Source organism: Ranitomeya imitator, chromosome 1, assembly GCF_032444005.1.
Source record: "Ranitomeya imitator isolate aRanImi1 chromosome 1, aRanImi1.pri, whole genome shotgun sequence".
Taxonomy (NCBI): domain Eukaryota; kingdom Metazoa; phylum Chordata; class Amphibia; order Anura; family Dendrobatidae; genus Ranitomeya; species Ranitomeya imitator.
Genome location: NC_091282.1, coordinates 422,644,854 through 422,670,831, shown reverse-complemented (window position 1 = coordinate 422,670,831; position 25,978 = coordinate 422,644,854). Strand labels below are relative to the sequence as shown.

Below are 25,978 nucleotides of genomic sequence, written 5' to 3'. Positions count from 1 at the left end.
CTCCTAAACTTACAACATCAGCCCTCAGTCACCCCAGAAATGTTGTATCCTTTGAAAATTAATAAAGACAAACACACAGAAAAAAAGTCCTTTAATTGAACAAAACACGTCTCGAAAAATCTCCTTTATATTCCAGTTATTAAAAAAAAAGTAATCCTCACATGTCAGCTGATAATCCATAATGCTGATATCCGAGGACGAGCCCCAACTCTGCTACATCTGTTTGCATTGTTGAGCGGTGACATCAGTAATGTGACTGCTCAGCCCGGCAGCAAGATGAAACAGAGCTTAGTGTGAGAACGCGGCTGTGTATGACTGGCAGTGACGTCATTAAGGTTACCATGTTCTTACTCTCAGCTCAGTGTCATCTGGCTGTCTTGCTGAGCGGTCACGTTACTGAGGTCACTGCTCAGCAATGCAACCAGATGTAGCCGAGTTGGTGTTCATCATGGGACATCAGCATTATGGATTATCGGTGGACAGGTAAGGGTTACCTTTTTTTATTTTTAATGTTAATAAATGGAATAAAAGAGGGGCTTGATATCAGCGGACATCAACCTCAAAATATTACCCAGCTTGCCAACGCACCAGGGCAAGCGGGAAGAGCAGGGCAAATCCCCATCTAATGGATGCACCTTTTCTGGGGTAGATGTGGGCTGCTATTCTTAGGCTGGGGAGGGTCAAATAATCCAGCCCCCAGTATGCCTGTCAAAAAATGTTTGTTTTTTTTTATTATTAAAATTTAAATAATTAAAAAAAAATTGAGTGGGAACCGCTCTATTTTTGATAACCAGCCAAAATAAAGCTGACAGCTGAGGGCAGTAGCCCAGAGCCGTCTGCTTTACCTGCGCTTGTTATGAAAAATAGAGGCGATCCTAGTATTTCTTTTTTTATTACACAGTGCGCCGATACTTGACATGTCTGTGATCAGGCCGGAAGTGCCCTCACAGGTAAAGCTTGTTGATTGAAAGGCTGCCGAACCCAAATAGTAAAGACAGACTTTCGGGAGAAGTCCATGTTCGGAGTATGTGTACGGACACTAGTTTACCATTCGGGTTCGCCCATCTCTAATGCGGACTTAAAAATTATCTTTGTTGGCTCTCAACAGGCATCTGCCTGTCAGAAGGAAAATGTGATCACACCTACAATTGTTGGAGTGAAAAAAAAAAAACGACACAAGATCAAACACATAATCGGTGCCTGTTATGGGTAATTTTTCATCCTAAAGCTCTGTTTACATCTACAATATTCCTATTAAACGCTCTGCCAGATCCATTACAGGACAGGTCCAAAAAAAAAAAAAAAAAACAATCCACCCTTTGCTAATAAAATGAAATAATACAATTATATTACCGTAAATTATATTCTAAATTATACTATTCTATAAATCTAGAATGAATTATTACAGTGTTCCTGAAGGAATATCCATAAAGTAGATACAGACTTACTTGTATGTATTTTCTGCAGAGATATGTATTCCTCAAGGTTTCTTCTCAGTTTCATATCGCTTTCATACTTTCCCGCCGTGCCGTCATCCACCATGATGAAATGAGAATGCATGCTATTTAAGGTGGTGAGCTTACTCAGTGGATTCACCAGAGTTTGATAAAGGCAAACTGCCTGAAAATTAAAACAAGTTTTATCTAAACCTGAAACTTGCAGATTTATAAAAAAGAAAAAAAAAAAGAAAACACACATCTCCATTGTTCAATCAACTGGCAAAAAAATTGGAAGGAGGCTACGTGAGAGAAATGCAAGTACGGTATATAACCATAAATCGATACATAAATTAAAGGAATTGTCATACTCACATCTTTTCCAATAAGATCCTTTTGATTCTCGATAACCCCCCAGGTTGGAATCCCTATGGCACAGATTTTTCTTAAGTGCTGGGATGCATGAGCTTTTAAGGCATCACCCACATGTTTAGACACTCCTAGAAAGCAAATCCATAAATAACGTAGCAAAGATCGGTTTAATAATATGTTTATTAAAGCAAATCGTTCTGTTTGATCTCCAGAAAAAAAGGTTAGAACTAAATCTGAATGGACACAAACCTAAAATACCCTTGAAGTCCGACTATGAAAAGTCTTAAACGGAAACCTACATACCTCCCTCCCAACTTTTACCGAACCAAAAGAAGGACAAATTATGTGGCAAATTTTTGGAGGACATGTTAAAGGGTGGCAATGGTGGATATTCAGCAGACTGCCCAGGAAAGCAGGACGTAGTCCCAAAACTGAACTGTTCTGCTGTATCAGAGATGGTTGGGATCCTTAAACAGTTAAAAAGCAGGAGGGGTTTTTTGTACAGAAATTCAAGAAACAAAACACAGCAGCTTCGCTATGTGTGAACACAGCCTAACCGCCCAAGCAAAGTGGATGTGACTTCAGGAAAACTCCTGCCCACTGTCTAAAGACGTTGTTGAACTGTGAAGTGCTAGTGCACTTTTTTCTTTATTTCTTTGTGGAGCTGGAAAAATACAGTTTTTAAGCGACGTGCGAATACAGCTTCAGCGTAATATTTTAATTAGATTTTTAATGTAATCGATGAAGCCATTTTTTAAAACTTTTTTTTTTACGCCATTCACCAGTCGCTGTAAATTTCACTGTAATGTACGGATTGTTATGGTTACTGTGATACCAAATACATTTGTCATTTACTGACTTGTGATATTTATATTTACCTAGAAAAGCATATAAAAAGTCATTATTATTAAAAAGTCATTATTGTAATTGTTCTTAATTTTTTAGCAGTTTCATAGGAAGAAAAATATCTCCGACTATTATTTTACCCTTAGAATACAGGTACCTAGAAATTCAGAGGTATATAGAGACGTACAGTATCTAAATGTACTAGTACAATGTTTCTGTAAAGAAGAAGATTGCATTGCATATGCGAGCACATTAAATTCTGCTGTGCTTGACAGTGAAGCCTGTGGTATGGCTTTTGCTGTTGCCTGCAATTATATAAGTTGGGAGTTTGAATGCTGGGGAGGCAAGTCTTAAAAAAAAAAAAGAATAAAAAAATTACTTATTTAAAAGGGAACCTGTCAGCAGGATTGTGCACAGTAACATACATATACTGTCAGGTCGGCGTTGTTATACTGATTAATGATACTTGGGTTATGAAATCCATCTTGTGGTTGTTGTTATATCTGTATTTTCAGTTTTAAGCTAATGATATGCCCATGCCCCGGGGCGGCCTCTGGGGGAGGGGGGGGGGATCTTCATGTGGTGATCTGATTAAGGCCGGTTTCACACGTCAGTGGCTCCGCTACGTGAGGTGACAGTTTCCTCACGTACCGGAGACACTGACTCACGTAGACACATTGAAATCAATGTGTCTCTGCACATGTCAGCGTGTTTTCACGGACCGTGTGTCCATTTGGAAAACACGGAGACATGTCATTCATATCTTCTCTGCAGCAGCGTTTGCTGTAGAGAAGATATGATAAATCCTTTTTTTTTTTGTTTCTCGTGTTTATAATAAAGATCCATGTCCCCAACCCCCTCCCACCCCCTGTGCGCCCGCCCGCTGTTATTAAAATACTCACCCGGCTCCCTCGCTGGCGCTGCATCCTGTCCTGGCCGCACCTTCTACTGTATGAGCGGTCACGTGGGGCCGCCCATTACAGTCATGAATATGCGGCTCCACCTCCCATAAAATTTTGCACAGTCACACGTCTGGACCCCGAGAGCGTCATAGGCTATGTTGTGAGGTAACGTTTTAACCCCGCGCATTCCAATTCACCAAACAATTTTGCCCCTATCTCTACATAATGGGGAAAAAGTGAAAGGAAAAGTGTTGGAGGCAAATTGACAGCTGCCAGATGTGAACAAGGGGGACTTAAAGAATGAGAGTGATGGCGCCAAAGAGTATATACCGTACAGTTGCTAAGGTGGGGCCCCGACATGGGATACTCACCACACACGGGGATATGAACACACACACAAAATGCGCCACACACTACCACGTGCTTGAACGCATATACCACCCTTAGCACACATTTCACCACACATACACCAACCTCGCCACATAAAAGTCGAAACACAAAAGTCGCCGCTCAAAACTCGCCACATGCAAAACTAGGCTCACGCAAAACTCGCCATACGTGCAAAACTCACCTCATGGAAAACTCGCCACACACAAAACTTGCACACGCGGAAAAATTGCCACATGCACAAAAGTTGCAACACATGCAAAAGTTGCCTCACACAAAACTTGCACATACTCAAAACGCACCACACAAAACTCGCCACGCGCAAAACTTGCTGCACACAACTTGCTACATTAACCTGTCACATGCAACTTGACACACAAAAAGTTGCTACACGCATGTCGCCACACAAAACTTATCTCACAAAAGTCGCTACATGCATGTCGCCACATGCAACTCAACACACACAACTTGACACATGAAACTCACCCTAAAACACACACAAGTCTGGTATTATCCTTCAAAAATAAAAATCTGATTAATAAGCAGACAAACTACAAGAGCAACATATAGGAAATACGGCACCTGTCAGTCACATGACCTGTCTATTATGTGTATGTGTGAGCTAATATATACTGCCAGGGGGGAGGGCTTCCTGTTGGCTGGGGATTTATCAGGCTGCCAATTTAGCTTAAAAATACTGAGGTAAAAATACTGACCAAATAACATGTGAACGAGGTCTAATACAGGAGGAGAGCACATACAGATATATACTATATACAGGAAGAGATGACACACAGGTACATACTATATACAGGAGGAGATGACACACACGTATATACTATATACAGGAGGAGATGACACACAGATATATACTATATACAGGAGGAGATGACACATAGGAATATACTATATACAGGAGGAGATGACATACAGGTACATACTATATACAGGAGGAGATGACAACGTATATACTATATACAGGAGGAGATGACATACAGGTATATACTATATAAAAGAGGAGATGACACAGGTATATAGAGGAGGAGATGACATACAGCAGGTATATACCATATACAGGAGATGACACAGGTATATACTATATATAGCAGGAGATGACATACAGGTATATAGTATATATAGAAGAGATGACATACAGGTATATACTATATACAGGAGGAGATGACAGGTATATAAAATATACTTGCTGTATGTCATCTCCTCCTGTATATTGTATTTACAGGGGAGATGACATACAGGTATATACTATATACAGGAGATGACATACAGGTGTATACCATATACAGTTAGGGCCAGAAATATTTGGACAGCGACACAATTTTCGCGAGTTGAGCTCTGCATGCCACCACATTGGATTTGAAATGAAACCTCTACAACAGAATTCAAGTGCAGATTGTAACGTTTAATTTGAAGGGTTGAACAAAAATATCTGATAGAAAATGTAGGAATTGTACACATTTCTTTACAAACACTCCACATTTTAGGAGGTCAAAAGTAATTGGACAAATAAACATAACCCAAACAAAATATTTTTATTTTCAATATTTTGTTGCAAATCCTTTGGAGGCAATCACTGCCTTAAGTCTCGAACCCATGGACATCACCAAACGCTGGGTTTCCTCCTTCTTAATGCTTTGCCAGGCCTTTACAGCCGCAGCCTTCAGGTCTTGCTTGTTTGTGGGTCTTTCCGTCTTAAGTCTGGATTTGAGCAAGTGAAATGCATGCTCAATTGGGTTTAGATCTGGAGATTGACTTGGCCATTGCAGAATGTGCCACTTTTTGGCACTCATGAACTCCTGGGTAGCTTTGGCTGTATGCTTGGGGTCATTGTCCATCTGTACTATGAAGCACCGTCCAATCAACTTTGCAGCATTTGGCTGAATCTGGGCTGAAAGTATATCCCGGTACACTTCAGAATTCATCCGGCTACTCTTGTTTGCTCTTATGTCATCAATAAACACAAGTGACCCAGTGCCATTGAAAGCCATGCATGCCCATGCCATCACGTTGCCTCCACCATGTTTTACAGAGGATGTGGTGTGCCTTGGATCATGTGCCGTTCCCTTTCTTCTCCAAACTTTTTTCTTCCCATCATTCTGGTACAGGTTGATCTTTGTCTCATCTGTCCATAGAATACTTTTCCAGAACTGAGCTGGCTTCTTGAGGTGTTTTTCTGCAAATTTAACTCTGGCCTGTCTATTTTTGGTATTGATGAATGGTTTGCATCTAGATGTGAACCCTTTGTATTTACTGTCATGGAGTCTTCTCTTTACTGTTGACTTAGAGACAGATACACCTACTTCACTGAGAGTGTTCTGGACTTCAGTTGATGTTGTGAACAGGTTCTTCTTCACCAAATTAAGTATGCGGCGATCATCCACCACTGTTGTCATCCGTGGACGCCCAGGCCTTTTTGAGTTCCCAAGATCACCAGTCAATTCCTTTTTTCTCAGAATGTACCCAACTGTTGATTTTGCTACTCCAAGCATGTCTGCTATCTCTCTGATGGATTTTTTCTTTTTTTTCAGCCTCAGGATGTTCTGCTTCACCTCAATTGAGAGTTCCTTTGACCGCATGTTGTCTGCTCACAGCAACAGCTTCCAAATGCAAAACCACACACCTGGAATCCACCCCTGACCTTTTAACTACTTCATTGATTACAGGTTAACGAGGGAGACGCCTTCAGAGTTAATTGCAGCCCTTAGAGTCCATTGTCCAATTACTTTTGGTCCCTTGAAAAAGAGGACGCTATGCATTACAGAGCTATGATTCCTAAACCCATTCTCCGATTTGGATGTGGAAACTATCATATTGCAGCTGGGAGTGTGCACTTTCAGCCCATATTATATATATAATTGTATTTCTGAACATGTTTTTGTAAACAGCTAAAATAACAAAACTTGTGTCACTGTCCAAATATTTCTGGCCCTAACTGTATAAGGGAGATGACAAACATGTATATACTGAGGGGAAAATGAGAGGTTTGAGGTGAAAATGAGGGGTGTGAGTGCAAAATGAAAAGGTGTGAGTGCAAAATGAGAGGAGTGAGGGAAAATAGTGGAGTGATCGGAAAATGACAGATGTGAGGTCGAAATGAAAAGTGTTAGGGGGAATGAGAGGAGTGAAGGGGAAAAAAAGAGGAGTGAGGGGGAAAATGAGAGGTGTAAGGGAGAAAATGAGAGATGTGAGGGGGAAAATGAGAGGCGTGATGGGAAAATAAGAGAAGTTAGGTGCTATAACTAACCACAGATATTTACTATGCCCAGGCAACACCGGGATCTTCAGCTAGTATATATGGAGCGCCCCCAGACACAGGGCCATGAGTTCTCGGTACCGGGCCTCTCTGGTTCGGTTCTGAGGCTGTCACAGTGGCTAGACCCAGTCCGCGACCCTGCTAAGGGGCGTCCAATAAAGGTGGTACAGTCTATCAGGGATTCGTGACGCCACCTGTGGTGTTCGGTCAGGGTGACTGACGCTGCTGAGGAGTCCGCTGGGGTGATGGAATGGCAGCTGAATGGTATACTGTTATGATCTGGTGGCCTAGGAGCAGCATGAGATGGACTCTGGAGAAGGTGGTCCCTGTACTGACCGCAAACCCTGAACCTAGCAGCGCAACTAGAAGTAGCCATGGGGGGAACCTAACACTCCCTAGACCCCTCGGCACAGCCCAAGATCTAACTACCCCTAAAGACAGAAACAGGAAACCTATCTTGCCTCAGAGAAAATCCCCAAAGGATAGATAGCCCCCCACAAATATTGACTGTGAGAGGAGAGGGAAATAACATACACAGATATGAAATCAGATTTTAGCATAGGAGGCCATACTAGCTAAAAAGAAAGAATAGAACAGAGTACTATGCGGTCAGTATAAAAACACTAGAAAATATCCACCGCAGAAAATACGGATCAGCACATCTGACTAAAGACATGGGGGGTATATATGCATCTCCAGAGAAATAGCAAGGCTGCAAAAAATCCTTCACAGACTAAGCTGGACAAGACAAAAACATGAAAATGCACAGAACTATAAGGTCCACAGTAGGTGGACAGCAAAAACCAAGCCAGGACTTATCTTTGTAGAAAAGCACAGCAAACTGGAGAGACCAGCAGGGAAGTGAATCCTTCAAGAACAATGGACAACTGGCACTGACTAAAGGATCCTGCAAAGCTATATACCCCAGTCAGTTTTGCAATTAGTAGATACACCTGTCCACTCCTGCAGTCCAGGCACAACTGCATTACCCTCTACAACCACCGGAGGGAGCCCAAAAGCAGAATTCACAACAGTATACCTTCCCACAGGTGAAGTATGTCCCCAGGGCTTCCCAGTAAGGTGGATGGTGATGGTGTGAGGTGCAGTCAATAACGAGGACACAAGGTTGCAGTCTCTTTACCTCTTTACTGAAGACTTCAGGATCCTCAATCCAGACCACGCTTAACAGGGCTTTCTGAGACCGGCCGGTCCGATGGGCACTCCCAGAGTTCCCTTTGCAGGTGGAAATCAGTGCCTACCACTAGCGCCTGTGTGTTGTAGTGCTACCCTGCTGAGCATTCGGAATAGTCCTCACAACTGCTGTTCTCGTTCGTTCTTTCTTTCTAATTCTCTCTCGCTTGTTCCAGATGTTACTAGTTTCTCGTCCCCCAGTATGTTATGGCTAGGACGCACCCATATGACGGGAAGGCTCGGAGCTCTTCCGGGACCCTAGAGACGCCCCTCTCCACGCGTTGCCCCCTATGTCTTCGTAGGAAATTTAAGGTAGACAGCCAACCTATAATTAACTGTCCTGCGGAGTTCGAAGTAAGGCCTAGAGTCAGTTACTCCCGCGGTGTTCCGGCCACCGGCTACGCGCCTCAGTAGGATGTTGCCTCGGTCTCACGGCACGACTCCTACCGGTTCTCCTTTGTGCTTGATCTCGTTTCTCACTGTTCCACAATACCCTTCCCTTCGTGTCTCTCTCTTAGAATACTGCCGTGGGGTGTGCAGGCGCGGTTCCGTTACGTTTTGCTCTGTTCGCTAGGCACCTGCCAGGTTCCCACGCCTGACAGGGACCCCCCTGTGTCTTCTCCCTGCAACACCCCCTGCCACGGGATGTTGCCTGAATCCAACCCAGTCAGCTTCTGACTAACTTCCTATCCAACCCCTAGTTTTACCAGTGTGAGGAGTGGCCCAATAAATAAAGCCTTTTTCTCCCCCTAGTAGCCAGAGTGTGAAGTGTAATGTGTGCTGGTGATACCTGGTCAGTAGAATTCCTTCAGTGCCATCAGACGTACCATCACTCCCCTTAGTAGCAGAGTGTCATACTGCAACGACCAGATCTCTGGGGCGCTGCATATATATTTTTATTGATTTTTACAATTTGTTTGGTTTTTTTCTCTGTCAGTGCTGCAATAAAAACCGTATGCAGAGCAGCATAATCACATACAGTTAGGGCCAGAAATATTTGGACAGTGACACAAGTTTTGTTATTTTAGCTGTTTACAAAAACATGTTCAGAAATACAATTATATATATAACATGGGCTGAAAGTGCACACTCCCAGCTGCAATATGATAGTTTCCACATTGAAATCTGAGAAAGGGTTTAGGAATCATAGCTCTGTAATGCATAGCGTCCTCTTTTTCAAGGGACCAAAAGTAATTGGACAATGGACTCTAAGGGCTGCAATTAACTCTGAAGGCATCTCCCTCATTAACCTGTAATCAATGAAGTAGTTAAAAGGTCAGGGGTGGATTCCAGGTGTGTGGTTTTGCATTTGGAAGCTGTTGCTGTGAGCAGACAACATGCGGTCAAAGGAACTCTCAATTGAGGTGAAGCAGAACATCCTGAGGCTGAAAAAAAAGAAAAAATCCATCAGAGAGATAGCAGACATGCTTGGAGTAGCAAAATCAACAGTTGGGTACATTCTGAGAAAAAAGGAATTGACTGGTGAGCTTGGGAACTCATAAGGCCTGGGCCTCCACGGATGACAACAGTGGTGGATGATCGCCGCATACTTAATTTGGTGAAGAAGAACCCGTTCACAACATCAACTGAAGTCCAGAACACTCTCAGTGAAGTAGGTGTATCTGTCTCTAAGTCAACAGTAAAGAGAAGACTCCATGACAGTAAATACAAAGGGTTCACATCTAGATGCAAACCATTCATCAATACCAAAAATAGACAGGCCAGAGTTAAATTTGCAGAAAAACACCTCAAGAAGCCAGCTCAGTTCTGGAAAAGTATTCTATGGACAGATGAGACAAAGATCAACCTGTACCAGAATGATGGGAAGAAAAAAGTTTGGAGAAGAAAGGGAACAGCACATGATCCAAGGCACACCACATCCTCTGTAAAACATGGTGGAGGCAACGTGATGGCATGGGCATGCATGGCTTTCAATGGCACTGGGTCACTTGTGTTTATTAATGACATAAGAGCAGACAAGAGTAGCCGGATGAATTCTGAAGTGTACCGGGATATACTTTCAGCCCAGATTCAGCCAAATGCTGCAAAGTTGATTGGACGGTGCTTCATAGTACAGATGGACAATGACCACAAGCATACAGCCAAAGCTACCCAGGAGTTCATGAGTGCCAAAAAGTGGCACATTCTGCAATGGCCAAGTCAATCTCCAGATCTAAACCCAATTGAGCATGCATTTCACTTGCTCAAATCCAGACTTAAGACGGAAAGACCCACAAACAAGCAAGACCTGAAGGCTGCGGCTGTAAAGGCCTGGCAAAGCATTAAGAAGGAGGAAACCCAGCGTTTGGTGATGTCCATGGGTTCCAGACTTAAGGCAGTGATTGCCTCCAAAGGATTTGCAACAAAATATTGAAAATAAAAATATTTTGTTTGGGTTATGTTTATTTGTCCAATTACTTTTGACCTCCTAAAATGTGGAGTGTTTGTAAAGAAATGTGTACAATTCCTACATTTTCTATCAGATATTTTTGGTCAACCCTTCAAATTAAACGTTACAATCTGCACTTGAATTCTGTTGTAGAGGTTTCATTTCAAATCCAATGTGGTGGCATGCAGAGCCCAACTCGCGAAAATTGTGTCACTGTCCAAATATTTCTGGCCCTAACTGTATGTACTGCGTATGTAATTAATGTCTGAGGTTATCCTGATATTCCTTGAAAAAAGAAATCTGTTTCACCAATAGCTGTGCAAGCGTGGCTGGTGTCATTTTCAAACAGATTTTTTTTTCAAGGAATATCAGAATAACCTCAAATATTAATTACATACACAGTACATATGTGATTATGCGGGAATAAAATATAAGTACCGCAACTTGTCTACTTATGAACTGGTTCTCTATAGTAAACCCTTGAAGTCCTACTATGAAAACTCTTAAAGGGATTGTCTTGACATGAAAACCCCTGACAAAACAGTGTCACTGAACAATAGCACATGCCTATTTATTTCAGTGGAGCTTAGCAACTGAGAGCACACAGAAGGTAATTGTGGTGGGTGAAGCTCAGATGATTCTACAAGAAACTTGCCTCTATGTACTTATTAGTCAGGCTAGGTTCACATTGCGTTAAGTGCAGTCTGTTCAGCGCATACGTTAAATGGACTGCATTAACGCAAGTTCTGAAAAAGATCGCGTTTATGCGATCGCGCTAGCGCAGATGCTCTATCTGTGCTAGCGGTGACGGACCCGAAAACGCTGCAGACTGCGTCCGAGGGTCTGTCACAGAATGACTATAAAGAAAAAAAAGAAAAAGAACCCAGCACTCAACTGATGCTTTAGTGCAATTTTAATCGTAGTAGTACCCAATAAACGTTTCGGTCCTTGAATGGACCTTCGTCAGTAACGTACTGTAGAATAATAGAATAGACCGTATGGTCATAGGGTACAAAAAAGCAGCGTCTTATGTGTGAGTCAGATAGGAGCGGTACTGAGGAGACCGAGCTGGATGGTGGTGCTGTCAGACGCGGTGTCCACTAGCGGTGGACACCGCGTCTGACAGCACCACCATCCAGCTCGGTCTCCTCAGTACCGCTCCTATCTGACTCACACATAAGACGCTGCTTTTTTGTACCCTATGACCATACGGTCTATTCTATTATTCTACAGTACGTTACTGACGAAGGTCCATTCAAGGACCGAAACGTTTATTGGGTACTACTACGATTAAAATTGCACTAAAGCATCAGTTGAGTGCTGGGTTCTTTTTCTTTATAGTCTATGAAGGTGTGGGAACCTAACCTAGCACCATTCTTCTCCAGTAGTGCACACGGTTTTTGTATCTGTCACAGAATGACGGCACATCACTAACGCATGCCGATTATGAGCAATGCGCTATATAATGGCAGTCAATGGGTGCGCTAACGGATCCGTTACATAGCGTTAGTGCCGCTATGTAACGGATGCCGTCAGCGGACTGCACTTAACGCAATGTGAACCCAGCCGTATAATATTACTTAGTTATTATAGATCTCGGTTGAGGAAACATCGAACTTTTGATAAGAGCTTTACTTTCGCTACAGGTGATTAGTATGGCTGGGATTTACCTTCTATGTGCATTTAGCACGTGACGTTATTGATGTCTAGGATTATTAAGATGTCACTGTATAAATTAAATATATTATACTGTATATGCCCACTATAATGCAAATGTCCACCATGAGGTCCACTTTGATTTAACTGTTGTGTCTTTTAAATGTGCAATATCCCTTAGAACTAATTTTATATTATGATGCAATAAAGTATGGGTATGGGTTACCTTTTGGGGTGTGCAAGTAAATTTAAAAATGTATGGCCATATTAGGGCAATCAATGTGTATTTACATAATTTGTCTCCCGAAGTTTTAGGCTATGTGCACACGCTGCGGATTTTGCTGCGGATCCGCAGCGTTTCCGCAGCTGCGGGTCCGCAGCGGTTTCCCATGAGTTTACAGTACAATGTAAACTTATGGGAAATGAAATCCGTAGTGCACATGCTGCTGAAAAAAAACACGTGGGGTTTATATTCCGCAGCTTGTCAATTCTTTCTGCGGATTCCACTGCGGGTTTACACCTGCTCCAATAGGAAACTGCAGGTGTAAACCCGCAGTAGAAACCGCAGAAGAAACCGCGATAAATCCGCAGTAAAAACCTGCGGTTTTTCAAAATCCGCTGCAGAAAAATCCGCAGCCCTCCGGGATACGTGTGCACATACCTTTATTTTTTGGCCATTGCACCTGCACTCCATCCAATTAGCTCAGGTATTTTTAATGAGCTAGAAAATGCATATGAGCTGCTTTACTATGTGGTGGTCTCTGTTGCTATTGCACTGTTCGGGCCAGAATTGGGGGTGGGTGGGGTAGGAAAACTGGGCAATGGTCCAGTACCCCTATTCTTAACCCCTTTACCCCCTAGTAAAAAATGGAAATTTGGCAAAAATTAGGAAAATTTAGCAATTTTCAAACTTTGAATTTTTATGTCCTTAAAACAGAAAAATATGTCACGCAAAATAGTTAATATTTCCCACATGTCTATTTTAAATCAGCACAGCTTTGGAAGCCAAATTTTTTTTTTGTTAGGAACTTAGGACGTTATAAGGGTTAAAAGTTAAAACAGCGATTTCTCATTTTTGCAAACACCATTCTACCATTCTATTTTTTATGGACCACCATATATTTGAAGTCGCTTTGAGGGATCTATATGATACAAAAGATCCAAAAGTGACAACATTCTAAAAACTGCACCTCTCGAGGTGCTCAAAACCACATTCAAGATGTTAATTAACCCTTCAGGTGCTTCACAGGAATTTTTTGAATGTAAAAAAAAAAAAAAAGAACATTAACTTTTTTTCACTAGAAATTAATTCAGACCCAATTTTTTTATTTTACCAAGAGTAACAGGAGAAATTGGACCCCAAAAGTTGTTGTGAAATTTGTCCCGTGTATGCAGATACCCCATATGTGGAGGTAAACCACTGTTTGGGCGCATGGCAGAGCTCGGAAGGGAAGGAGCGCCCTTTTACTTTTTCAAGGCAAAATTGGCTGCAATTAAGATTGGATGCCATGTCGTGTTTGGAGAGCCCCTGATGTGCCTAAACAGTGGAAACCCCACAAAAGTGGCACCATTTTGGAAACTAGACCCCCTAAGAAACTTATCTAGTTGTGTGGTGAGCACTTTGAACCCCCAAGTGTGTCACAGAAGTTTATAACGTAGAGCTGTAAAAATAAAAAAAATCATTTTTTCACAAAAAATATATTTTTGCCCCCAATTTTTTATTTTCCCAGAAGAAATTGGACACCAAAAGATATTGTGCAATTTGTCCTGAGTATGCTGACACCCCATATGTGGGGGTAAGCCACTGTTTGGGCGCATGGCAGAGCGCAGATGGGAAGGAGTGCCAGATTTTACTGTTATGGTTTGCAGGTGCCATGACCCACTGGGAGACCATGAGGTGCCAAAACAGAAGAACCCCACATAATTTATCCCATTTTACAAACTACACTTCTCAATGAATTCATCTATAGGTGCAGTGATCATATTGACACCATGTGTTATGATGCGGTGGTCTAGGAGCAACATGGAACGAGCTCTGAAGGAAGTGGTAACTGTACTGACCGCAGTCCCTAAGCTCAACACAACACTATAAGTAGCCGTGGAATGCTCCTAACTCTCCATAGGCATCTCGTCACAGCCTAAGATCTAACTACCCCTAAAGACAGAAGCAGGAAAACTATCTTGCCTCAGAGAAAATCCCCAAAGGATAGATTAGTCCCCCACAAATAATGACTGTGAGTGATGAGGAAAAAGACATACACAGAATGAAACCAGGATGAGCACAGGAGGCCAGTCTAGCTTGATAGATAGGACAGGATGGAATACTGTGCGGTCGTTATAAAACACTACAAAAATCCACGCAGAGTTTACAAAAAAAAATCTCCACACCTGACTAAAGGTGTGGAGGGTAAATCTGCTTCCCAGAGCTTCCAGCAAGACAGAATTAATTCATACTGATAACGCTGGACAAACACAGAAAGCACTGAACTGATAAATCCACAATCTGAACAGAAAAGCGCAAGCAAAATCTTAGCTTTGCTGAACTGGTCAGGATAACAGGGAAATCCAAAGAGATGTGAATCCAACCAGGAACCATTTACAAGTGGCACTGGCTGAAGGAACAGCCAGGCCTAAATAGCCGAGCAGAAGAGACGATAAGTGGAGGCAGCTGATGACAGCTAACTCCAAGGAGCAGCCATACCACTTGAAACCACAAGAGGGAGCCCAAGAGCGGAATTCACAACAGTACCCCCCCCCTTGAGGAGGGGTCACCGAACCCTCACCAGAGCCCCCAGGCCGATCAGGACGAGCCAAATGAAAAGCACGAACCAAATTGGTGGCATGGACATCGGAGGCAACAACTCAAGAATTATCCTCCTGGCCATAACCCTTCCACTTGACAAGATACTGAAGCCTCCGCCTCGAAAAACGAGAATCCAAAATCTTCTCAACCTCATATTCCAACTCTCCCTCAACCAACACCGGGGCAGGAGGGTCAACCGAGGGAACAACGGGCACCACATATCTCCGCAACAAAGATCTATGGAAAACATTATGAATGGCAAAAGAGGCTGGAAGAGCCAAACGAAAAGACACCGGATTAATAATTTCAGAAATTTTATAAGGACCAATAAACCGAGGCTTAAACTTAGGGGAAGAAACCTTCATAGGAACATGACGAGAAGACAACCAAACCAAATCCCCCACACAAAGCCGGGGACCAACACACAGACGGCGGTTAGCAAAACGTTGAGCCCTTTCCTGAGACCACGTCAAATTGTCCACCACATGAGTCCAAATCTGCTGCAGCCTGTCCACCACAGAATCAACACCAGGACAATCAGAAGGCTCAACCTGCCCAGAAAAAAAAACGAGGATGAAAACCAAAATTACAAAAGAAAGGTGAAACCAAAGTAGCCGAACTAGCCCGATTATTAAGGGCAAACTCGGCCAACGGCAAGAAAGACACCCAATCATCCTGATCAGCAGACACAAAGCATCTCAAATAGGTTTCCAAGGTCTGATTAGTTTGCTCAGTTTGGCCATTAGTCTGAGGATGAAACGCCGAAGAAAAAGACAAATCAATGCCCATCCTAGCACAAAAGGTCCGCCAAAATCTAGAGACAAACTGAGAACCTCTGTCAGAGACAATATTCTCCGGAATGCCATGCAAACGAACCACATGCTGAAAAAAATAATGGAACCAGATCTGAGGAGGAAGGCAACTTTAGGCAAAGGTACCAGATGGACCATTTTAGGGAACCGGTCACAAACAACCCAGATAACAGACATCTTCTGGGAAACAGGAAGATCTGAAATAAAATCCATGGAAATATGCGTCCAGGGCCTCTCAGGGACCGGCAAAGGCAAAAGCAACCCACTAGCGCGGGAACAGCAAGGCTTGGCCCGGGCGCAAGTCCCACAGGACTGCACAAAAGCACGCACATCGTGCGACAAGGAAGGCCACCAAAAGGACCTAGCAACCAAATCTCTGGTACCAAAAATCCCAGGATGACCAGCCAACACTGAACAATGAACCTCAGAAATAACCTTACTTGTCCATCCATCAGAAGCAAACAGCTTCCCCACTGGACAGCGGTCAGGCCTATCAGCCTGAAATTCTTGAAGCACCCGCCGCAAATCAGGGGAGATAGCAGAAAGAATCACCCCCTCCTTAAGAATGCCAACCGGCTCAAGGACTCCAGGAGAATCAGGCGAAAAACTCCTAGAGAGGGCATCAGCCTTAACATTCTTAGATCCCGGAAGATACGAGACCACAAAATCAAAACGGGAGAAAAACAGGGACCATCGAGCCTGTCTAGGATTCAGCCGCTTGGCCGACTCGAGGTAAATCAGATTCTTATGATCGGTCAGGACCACAACGCGGTGTTTAGCTCCCTCAAGCCAATGTCGCCACTCCTCAAACGCCCACTTCATAGCCAACAACTCCCGATTGCCGACATCATAATTGCGTTCCGCAGGCGAAAACTTTCTGGAAAAAAAAGCACACGGTTTCATCAAAGAACCATCAGACTCCCTCTGAGACAAAACGGCCCCTGCCCCAATCTCAGAAGCGTCGACCTCAACCTGAAAAGGAAGAGAAACATCCGGCTGACGCAACACAGGGGCAGAAGTAAATCGGCGTTTAAGCTCCTGAAAGGCCTCAACAGCCGCAGAGGACCAATTCGTCACATCAGCGCCTTTCTTCGTCAAATCAGTAAGGGGCTTAACCACACTGGAAAAGTTGGCAATGAAACGGCGATAGAAATTAGCAAAGCCCAAAAATTTTTGAAGGCCCTTCACAGATGTGGGTTGGATCCAGTCATGAATAGCTTGGACCATAACAGGATCCATTTCTATAGATGAGGGAGAAAAAATAAAACCCCAAAAAAAGAGACCTTCTGAACTCCGAATAGGCACTTAGACCCCTTCACAAAGAAAGCATTATCACGAAGGATCTGGAACACCATCCTGACCTGCTTCACATGAGACTCCCAATCATCGGAAAAAATCAAAATATCATCCAAATATACGACCATGAATTTATCAAGATAATTGTAGAAAATATCATGCATGAAAGACTGGAACACATATGGAGCATTAGAGAGCCCAAATGGCATCACAGGATATTCAAAATGGCCTTCGGGCGTATTAAATGCAGTTTTCCATTCGTAACCCTGTTTAATACGAACAAGATTATATGCCCCTCGGAGGTCAATCTTAGTAAACCAACTAGCCCCCTTAATCTGAGCAAACAAATCAGTAAGCAAAGGCAAGGGGTATTGGAATTTGACCGTGATCTTATTAAGAAGACGATAATCAATACAGGGTCTCAAGGAGCCATCCTTCTTAGCAACAAAAAAGAAACCCGCTCCCAATGGTGACGAAGAGGGCCGAATATGCCCCTTCTCCAAAGACTCCTTAACATAACTCCGCATGGCGGCATGCTCTGGCACAGACAGATTGAAAAGTCGGCCCTTAGGGAACTTGCAACCAGGAATCAAGTTAATAGCACAATCACAGTCCCTGTGCGGAGGAAGGGAACTGGACTTGGGCTCATCAAATACATCCTGGAAATCCGACAAAAACTCAGGGACCTCAGAAGAGGGGGAAGAGGAAATTGACATCAAAGGAACGTCACTATGTACCCCTTGACAACCCCAACCAGTCACTGGCATAGTTTTCCAATCCAGCACCGGATTATGTTCCTGTAACCATGGAAAACCCAGTACAACATCATCATGCAGGTTATGCAACACCAGAAAACGGCAATTTTCCTGATGTGCAGGAGCCATGTACATAGTCATCTGTGTCCAGTACTGAGGTTTATCCTTGGCCAAGGGCGTAGCATCAATACCCTTCAAAGGAATAGGGCTCTGGAAAGGCTGCAAGGAAAAACCACAGCGCCTGGCGAATTCTAAGTCCATTAAGTTCAGGGCAGCGCCTGAATCCACAAATGCCATGACAGAAAAGGACGACAATGAGCAAATCAGGGTCACAGATAAGAGAAATTTAAGCTGTATAGTACTAATGGTAACAGACCTAGCGACTCTCTTAGTACGCTTAGGGCAATCAGAGATAACATGAGCAGAATCACCACAATAAAAACACAGCCTATTCTGACATCTGAATTCCTGCCGTTCTGTTCTAGTCAAAATCCTATCACATTGCATAGGTTCTGGACTCTGCTCAGAGGATACTGCCATAGGGTGCACAGCTTTGCGCTCGCGCAGACGCCGATCGATCTGAATGGCTAGCGACATAGATTCGCTCAAACCGGCAGGCGTAGGAAAGCCCACCATAACATCTTTAAGGGCTTTAGAAAGACCTTTTCTGAAAATAGCAGCCAGAGCCTCTTCATTCCATTTAGTGAGCACAGACCATTTTCTAAATTTCTGGTAGTATAACTGTGCCGCTTCCTGACCTTGACACAAGGCCAACAGGGTTTTTTCTGCATGATCCACAGAATTAGGTTCGTCATACAATAATCCGAGCGCTTGAAAAAATTCATCAACATTCAATAATGCCGGATCCCCTGTTTCAAGAGAAAAAGCCCAGTCTTGAGGGTCACCACGCAGCAAGGATATGATGATTTTTACTTGCTGAATGGGATCACCAGAAGAACGGGGTTTCAAAGCAAAAAACAATCTGCAGTTATTTTTAAAGTTCAAAAACTTAGATCTGTCCCCAAACAACAAATCAGGAGTAGGAATTCTAGGCTCTAAAGCCGGAGTCTGGACAACATAGTCCTGGATACTCTGTACTCTTGCAGCAAGTTGATCCACACGAGAAAACAAACCATGCCAAAGCATATATCCTGAACCACCCAGATATCAAGAGAAAAAAAAAGACAAACCAGAGCACAGAAAAAAAAATGGTTCAGAACTTTCTTTTCCTTCTTTTGAGATGCATTTAATTCATTTTTGGCAACTTGTACTGTTATGATGCGGTGGTCTAGGAGCAACATGGAACGAGCTCTGAAGGAAGTGGTAACTGTACTGACCGCAGTCCCTAAGCTCAACAAAACACTAGAAGTAGCCGTGGAATGCTCCTAACTCTCCCTAGGCATCTCATCACAGCCTAAGAGCTAACTACCCCTAAAAACAGAAGCAGGAAAACTATCTTGCCTCAGAGAAAATCCCCAAAGGATAGATTAGCCCCCCACAAATAATGACTGTGAGTGGAGAGGAAAAAGACATACACAGAATGAAACCAGGATGAGCACAGGAGGCCAGTCTAGCTTGATAGATAGGACAGGACAGGATGGAATACTGTGCGGTCACTATAAAACACTACAAAAATCCATGCAGAGTTTACAAAAAAAAATCTCCACACCTGACTAAAGGTGTGGAGGGTAAATCTGCTTCCCAGAGCTTCCAGCAAGACAGAATTAATTCATACTGATAACGCTGGACAAACATAGAAAGCACTGAACGGATAAGTCCACAATCTGTGAATAGAAAAGCGCAAGCAAAAACTTAGCTTTGCTCAACTGGTCAGGATAACAGGGAAATCCAAAGAGATGTGAATCCAACCAGGAACCATTTACAAGTGGCACTGGAGGAAGGAACAGCCAGGCCTAAATAGCCGAGCAGAAGAGACGATAAGAGCCCAAGAGCGGAATTCACAACAACCATGGATGTGTCACAGAATTTTATACCATTGGGCAGTGAGGACAAAATAACTACATTTTTACCACCAAAATTTTGTTTTAGCCAAAGATTTTACATTTTCACACAAGAAGTGGGTAATAATGGCAACAAAATTTGTCCCACAATTTCTACTGAACGTGGCAATATGTGGCTGTACAGTGCTACTTAGCCATGCGGAGAGACTCAGAAGGAACAGAGCGCCATTTGCCTATTCAAGTGAATGACATGTGCACAGACCCAGTGTGTTTCCACGGACCGTGTGTCCGTGGGCAAAACACGCTGACATGTCCATTCTTTAATGTCAGCACTGGCCATAAAATGTCCCGCACACGTGCATACACATAACACACATGGATGTCATCCATGTGGCATGCATTGGCACTGAGGAAGAAGCGTTACAGTAAGCGCTGCTCCCCGATGCCGGGTGCTGAACACGACTCTCCTCATTCTTCTCTTTTCTCCCAGCGATCGGAGAAAGCAGAGGAGAATGATGAGAGTTACATATAAGTAATAAATAGAGACAACAGGCAGTGGATGATGGGACTATTACTCCCATCAGCCTACCCCTGCTGCTGCAAATAACAGTGACAGCAGGAGCGGCGGATGGGAGTATTCATCTGCAGCTCCTGCGCTGTAAATAAATATGGTAAATATGGCGTGGGTTCACCCCTATTTTTGATAACCAGACAGACAGAACTCACAGCTGGGGGCTGCAACCCTCAGCTGTCAGCTTCAGCAAGGTTGGATATCAAGAATAGAGGGGTCCCCACACCATATTTTTTAATTATTTAAATTAATAAATTTAGAAATAACGACCGTTGGGTCCCCCCCATTTTTGACAAGTAGCCTTGCTAAATCTCACAGCTGGGGGCTGGTATTATCAGGCTAGTAAGGGGTCATGGATATTGACCCCCTAACCTAAAAATAGCAGCTTGCAACTGCCCAGAAAAGGCACATCTATTAGATGCGCCAATTCTGGCACTTAACCCAGCTCTTCCCACTTGACCTGTAGTGGTGGCAAGTGGGGTAATAGTTGTGGGGTTGATGTCACCGGTGACATCAAGCCCATGGCTTAGTAATAAAGAAGCATCTATAAGACACCTATGCATGACTAATCCTATAGTTGTATGGTAAATAAAGACACAGCAAGAATAAAGTATTTTATTTGAAATAAATACAAAACACTGTTTAACATTTTTATTATTACTCCTAATCCAAGCGAAGCCCTCGATCTCCTGTAATAAAATTAAAATACTAAAACAACAATATACCATACCTGACAATCATTGTGTCCCACGCCGTAACCCATGTCTGGGGGATATACAGTTTTCAACCTAGATGGTTCCAAGGTTTTGTCCGTCCCGGCTGAAAACCATTGGTGAATGAACTGCTTGGGAGCGGTGCTTCAGTGACCGGAGGTGACATCATAGAGGTTAACTCCGGTCACTGAGCTCGGTTCCCAGCAGTGCTGAGCTGTGGTGACTTCTGTGGGATCCCCACTAGCACTGTGAGCCCTGAGCGCTCACTGTGCTAGCAGGCATCTGATTGCATTTCAGCCCAGCTGGGAACGGAGCTCAGTGACCGGAGGTAACCTCTATGACGTCACCCCCGATCCCTGAACCTCCGCTCCCAAGCGGCTCATTCACCAGTGGTTTTCAGCTGTGACGGTACTATCTTGGCACTGTCCAGGTTGAAAACTGTATATCCCCCAGATATGGATTACTGCGTTGGACACAACGACGGACAGGCATGGTATACTTTTATTTTACTTTTATTACAGGAGATCGAGGGCTTCATTTGGATTAGACGTTGCAGTAAGTATGGTTTAAATAATAATAAAGGTGTGTCTTTTTTTTCTCAAATAAAAGACTTTATTCTGGCTGTGTCTTTATTTAACATTACAGTTATAGGATTAGTAATGGATAGGCGTCTTATAGACACTTACCAAGCGGTGGGCTTGATGTCAATGGTAACATCAACCCCACAACTATTACCCCACTTGCCACCGCTACAGGGCAAGTGGGAAGAGCCGTGCAAAGTGCCAGAACTGGCGCAACTAATAGATGTGCCTTTTCTGGGCAGCTGCGGGCTGCCCATGCACGGCTCCTGCTGTCACTGCTATTAGCAGCAGCAGGGGTAGGCTGATGGGAGTAATAGTCCCATCAGCCGCTGCTTGCTGTGTCTATTATTACTTAAATGAAACTCATCATTCTCCACTGCTCGTGTCGATCGCCGGCAGAGCTGGGGAGAATGATGAGAGCCGTGTTCAGCACCCAGAGCCAGGGAACAGCGTTTACTGTAATGCTTCTTCCCTGCCGCCCGTCCTTGTGGTACTGATGCGGTACTGATGCAGCACATGCTTGCCACACTTGTGCCGCAAGTATTACACACACGGACACAGACATCTCCGGTACCGGAAATATCAGGTCGTGTGAAAGAGACCTTATAGCGGGTTTTTATGTTTGACTGCTGTCACACACTAAAAGATGGTTTTTATTGCAAAAAATAGTTATTGCATTACCACATTTCGAGAGCTATAACTTTTTCATATTTCGGCCAACAGTGTCATGTGAGGTCTTGTTTTATGCGGGACGAGTTGATGTTTTTATTGGTACCATTTTCAGGCATATGACTTTTTTTATCGCTTTCTATTCCGATTTTTGGGAGGCAGAATGAATAAAAACCAGCAACTCATGAATTTCTTTTGGGGGGATGTTTATACCATTCCATGTGTCGCAAAATTGATAAGGCAGTTTTTTTCTTTGGGTTAGTACAATTACAGTAATACCTCACTTTTTTATGTTTTGGCGCTTTTATACCATAAAAACTATTTTATATAAAAAATAATTATTTTTGCATCCCTTTATTCTAAGAGCTATAACTTTTTTTTTCTGCTGATGGAGCTGTATGGGGGCTTGTTTTTTGCGGGACAAGATGACGTATTCAGCAGTACCATGATTATTTGTGTCTGTCTTTTTGATTGCATGTTATTAAACTTTTTGTTCGGCGGTATGATGATAAAGCATTGTTTTTTTTACTTTATTTTTATTTTTTTGGTCTTCACTAAAGGGGTTAACTAGTGGTTTTAAATCGGTCGGGACGTTGCGGACACGGTGATACCAAATATGTGTACTTTTATTGTTTAGATTTTTTTTTCTTTAACCCCTTTCTGCCAGCTGACGGGATAGTACTTCAGCTGGCAGTATCCCCTGCTTTGAGGTGGGCTCCAGCAGTGAGCCCACCTCAAAGATGTGACATGTCAGCTGTTTTCAGTCTCCTCGAGACCTCTATGGCTGTTGATGACAGATTGCTATGAGCGCCACCCTGTGGTCGGTGCTCATAGCAAGCCTGTAATTCTGCTGCATAGAGGTCATCTGTGCATCACCTCTATGTAGCAGAGGCAACCGAGTAGTGGGTGCTTCTAGCCTACCATGGAGGCGATTGAAGCATGCCAAAAAAAAAAAAAAAATTGTGTATGTATGTATGTATGTATGTATGTATGTATGTATGTATGTATGTATGTATGTATGTATGTATGTATATATATATATATATATATATATATATATATATATATATATATATATATATACATACACATACATACATACATACACAGAAAAATTGGAGGCAGGGGCAGCACTCCGTTTGTAGAAGCATGGGAAAGGTTCCTGTTGTGACCGAAGAATCGCTTTCTGGGCAGGTTAAATAGCTGCCATTTTTCAAGACCTGTAGCGTCTCCATTTTTCGTGACGGGGTGCTGGGTGAGGACTTATTTTTTTAGGGCGCTGCTCTGATGTTTTTATTGATCTCATTTTGGTGTAGATATGATCTTTTGATCGCACGCTATTGCATTATATCACAATGTAGAGGCGATCAAAAAAACGTGATTCTGATATTTTAAATTTTTTCTTGTTATGCCATTTAGTGATCGGGTTAATTCTTATTTTATATTGATAGATCGAGTGATTCTGAAAGCGGTGATACCAAATATGTGTATATTTGATTTTTTTTTAAATTGTTTTATTTTGAATGGGGGTGATTTGAACCTTTATTTTTAATATCTTTAAAAACTTTTTTTTTTTTTACTTTTTGTATGCTTCAGTAGACTCCATGGGAAACTAGAAGCTGCAGTTGTCTGATCGGCTCTGCTACATACAGGCGATGATCAGATCGCCTGTGTGTAGCAGAAATGATCACTCGCTAGGAGCGTCGACCAACAGGCGGCGCTCACAGTAATCCGGCTAAGGCCGGCGTCACACTAGGCGTATGAAAATACGGTCCGTATTTTACATGCGTAATACGCAGAAATATTCCCAAAATAATTATCCGTATGTCATCCGTAGACAGGGTGTGTCAGTGTATTTTGCGCATGTAAACCTCCGTATGTAATCCGTATGGCATTCGTACAGCGAGATTTTCTCGCCGGCTTGCAAAACGGGCATACAGTGGATCCATGGGCTCAAATATTCATGAAAACATCTATACAGTGTATATATATCAGTGAGACAGATTTTCTCCGCCAGAGTGGGAAAGCAAGTGACTGAGTGCAGATATTAATAGCCTAGAGAGGGGCCATGGTTATTGCTAAAAACATCTGCCCCCAGCCAATCCAGAAAAGGCACATCTGGAAGATGCGCCTATTCTAGCACTTAGCCTCTCTCTTCCCACTCCCCTGTAGTGGTGGGATATGGGGTAATAAAGGGTTAATGCCACTTTGCTATTGTAAGGTGACATTAAGCCAGGTTAATAATGGAGAGGCGTCAATAAGACACCTATCCATTATTAATCCAATAGTAGGAAAAAAGTATTTTATTGAAATAAATACACAGGGTGTTGGAATAGTTCATTATACTCTCAATCCAATTGAAGACCCTTGTCACCTGAAACAAAGTGAAAATAAAAAAACAACAATATCCTATACCTTCGGTCGTTCAGTCTTGTCCTACGCTGTAAATCCATCTGAAGGGGTTAAATAATTTTACAAGCAGGAGCCTGCTAATGCAGCCGCCCCTGCCTGTAAAATCTGGGGAATGATTGGAAAGCAGGGGAACGTAGCTACCTAGACTTGCAGTGCTGCGCCCCCTGCTGGCATAACCTCACAAGAACTCGAACATGAGAAAATATTCAGAAAAATTCCCACGCTCGAGTTCATCTGAGGTTAATCAGCTTGGCGTGCAAAAATAAGCCCTCAACAAGTTCCAACTCACGAAAAATGGAGACGCTACAATTTCACCTCACTTGGAATTTTTTTCCCCGTTTTTCCAGTACACAATATGTTAAAACCAATAGCATCGTTCAAAAGTACAACTTGTCCTACCAAAAACAAGCCATCACATGGCCATTTTGACCGAAAAAAAAAAAAAAGTTATGGCTCTGGGAAGAAGAGAAGCAAAAAACGAAAACGCAAAAATGAAAAATGATCCGGGAGTTAAGGGGTTAAGGGGCCCCTGGCAGTAGTGGAGCAGAGGGGCAGTTTCTCCTGGCCCTTGCACACAGAGTGGCCCACCAGGATAGACTGCCACTAATAACTATCACTTCGTACACAGCACATCAATACAGTTAAACTATTGCTCACCATTCTGCAAGCCACAGACGTAAAGCAGCCTACCGAAACGTGAGCGTATGTATAGGCCATCAGTATCCCAGCCCAGGTGGCGTCATGACACCACCACGCCATTCCGCCCATGCTTAGACACTGAAAGTGCTGGCAGACTCAAGATTAAGTGTGAGTAAGGAAGGAGATGGCAGCACTCACCGATCTTCAGTGCAGGTAAAACTTTATTGCAGTAAAATCTTCACGGCTCGGGGGAGCATATACAGCAGAGTGTACAGGTCAAACGACGGCCGTTTTGCGCTGGTCAAGCGCTTCAACA

General features: G+C 43.1%; 1 protein-coding gene across 1 annotated transcript in view; it reads right to left on the bottom strand.

The window, feature by feature from the left end:
* Positions 1-25,978, bottom strand: part of TRPM6 (transient receptor potential cation channel subfamily M member 6) — a 314,173-nt gene that overhangs the window by 212,014 nt on the left and 76,181 nt on the right. The window contains exons 6-7 of the mRNA XM_069763300.1: positions 1,812-1,936; positions 1,449-1,620 (exon numbers count right to left, since the gene is read on the bottom strand). Coding sequence (XP_069619401.1) covers positions 1,449-1,620; positions 1,812-1,936 — 297 coding nt within the window. The remainder of the gene's footprint in view (positions 1-1,448; positions 1,621-1,811; positions 1,937-25,978) is intronic.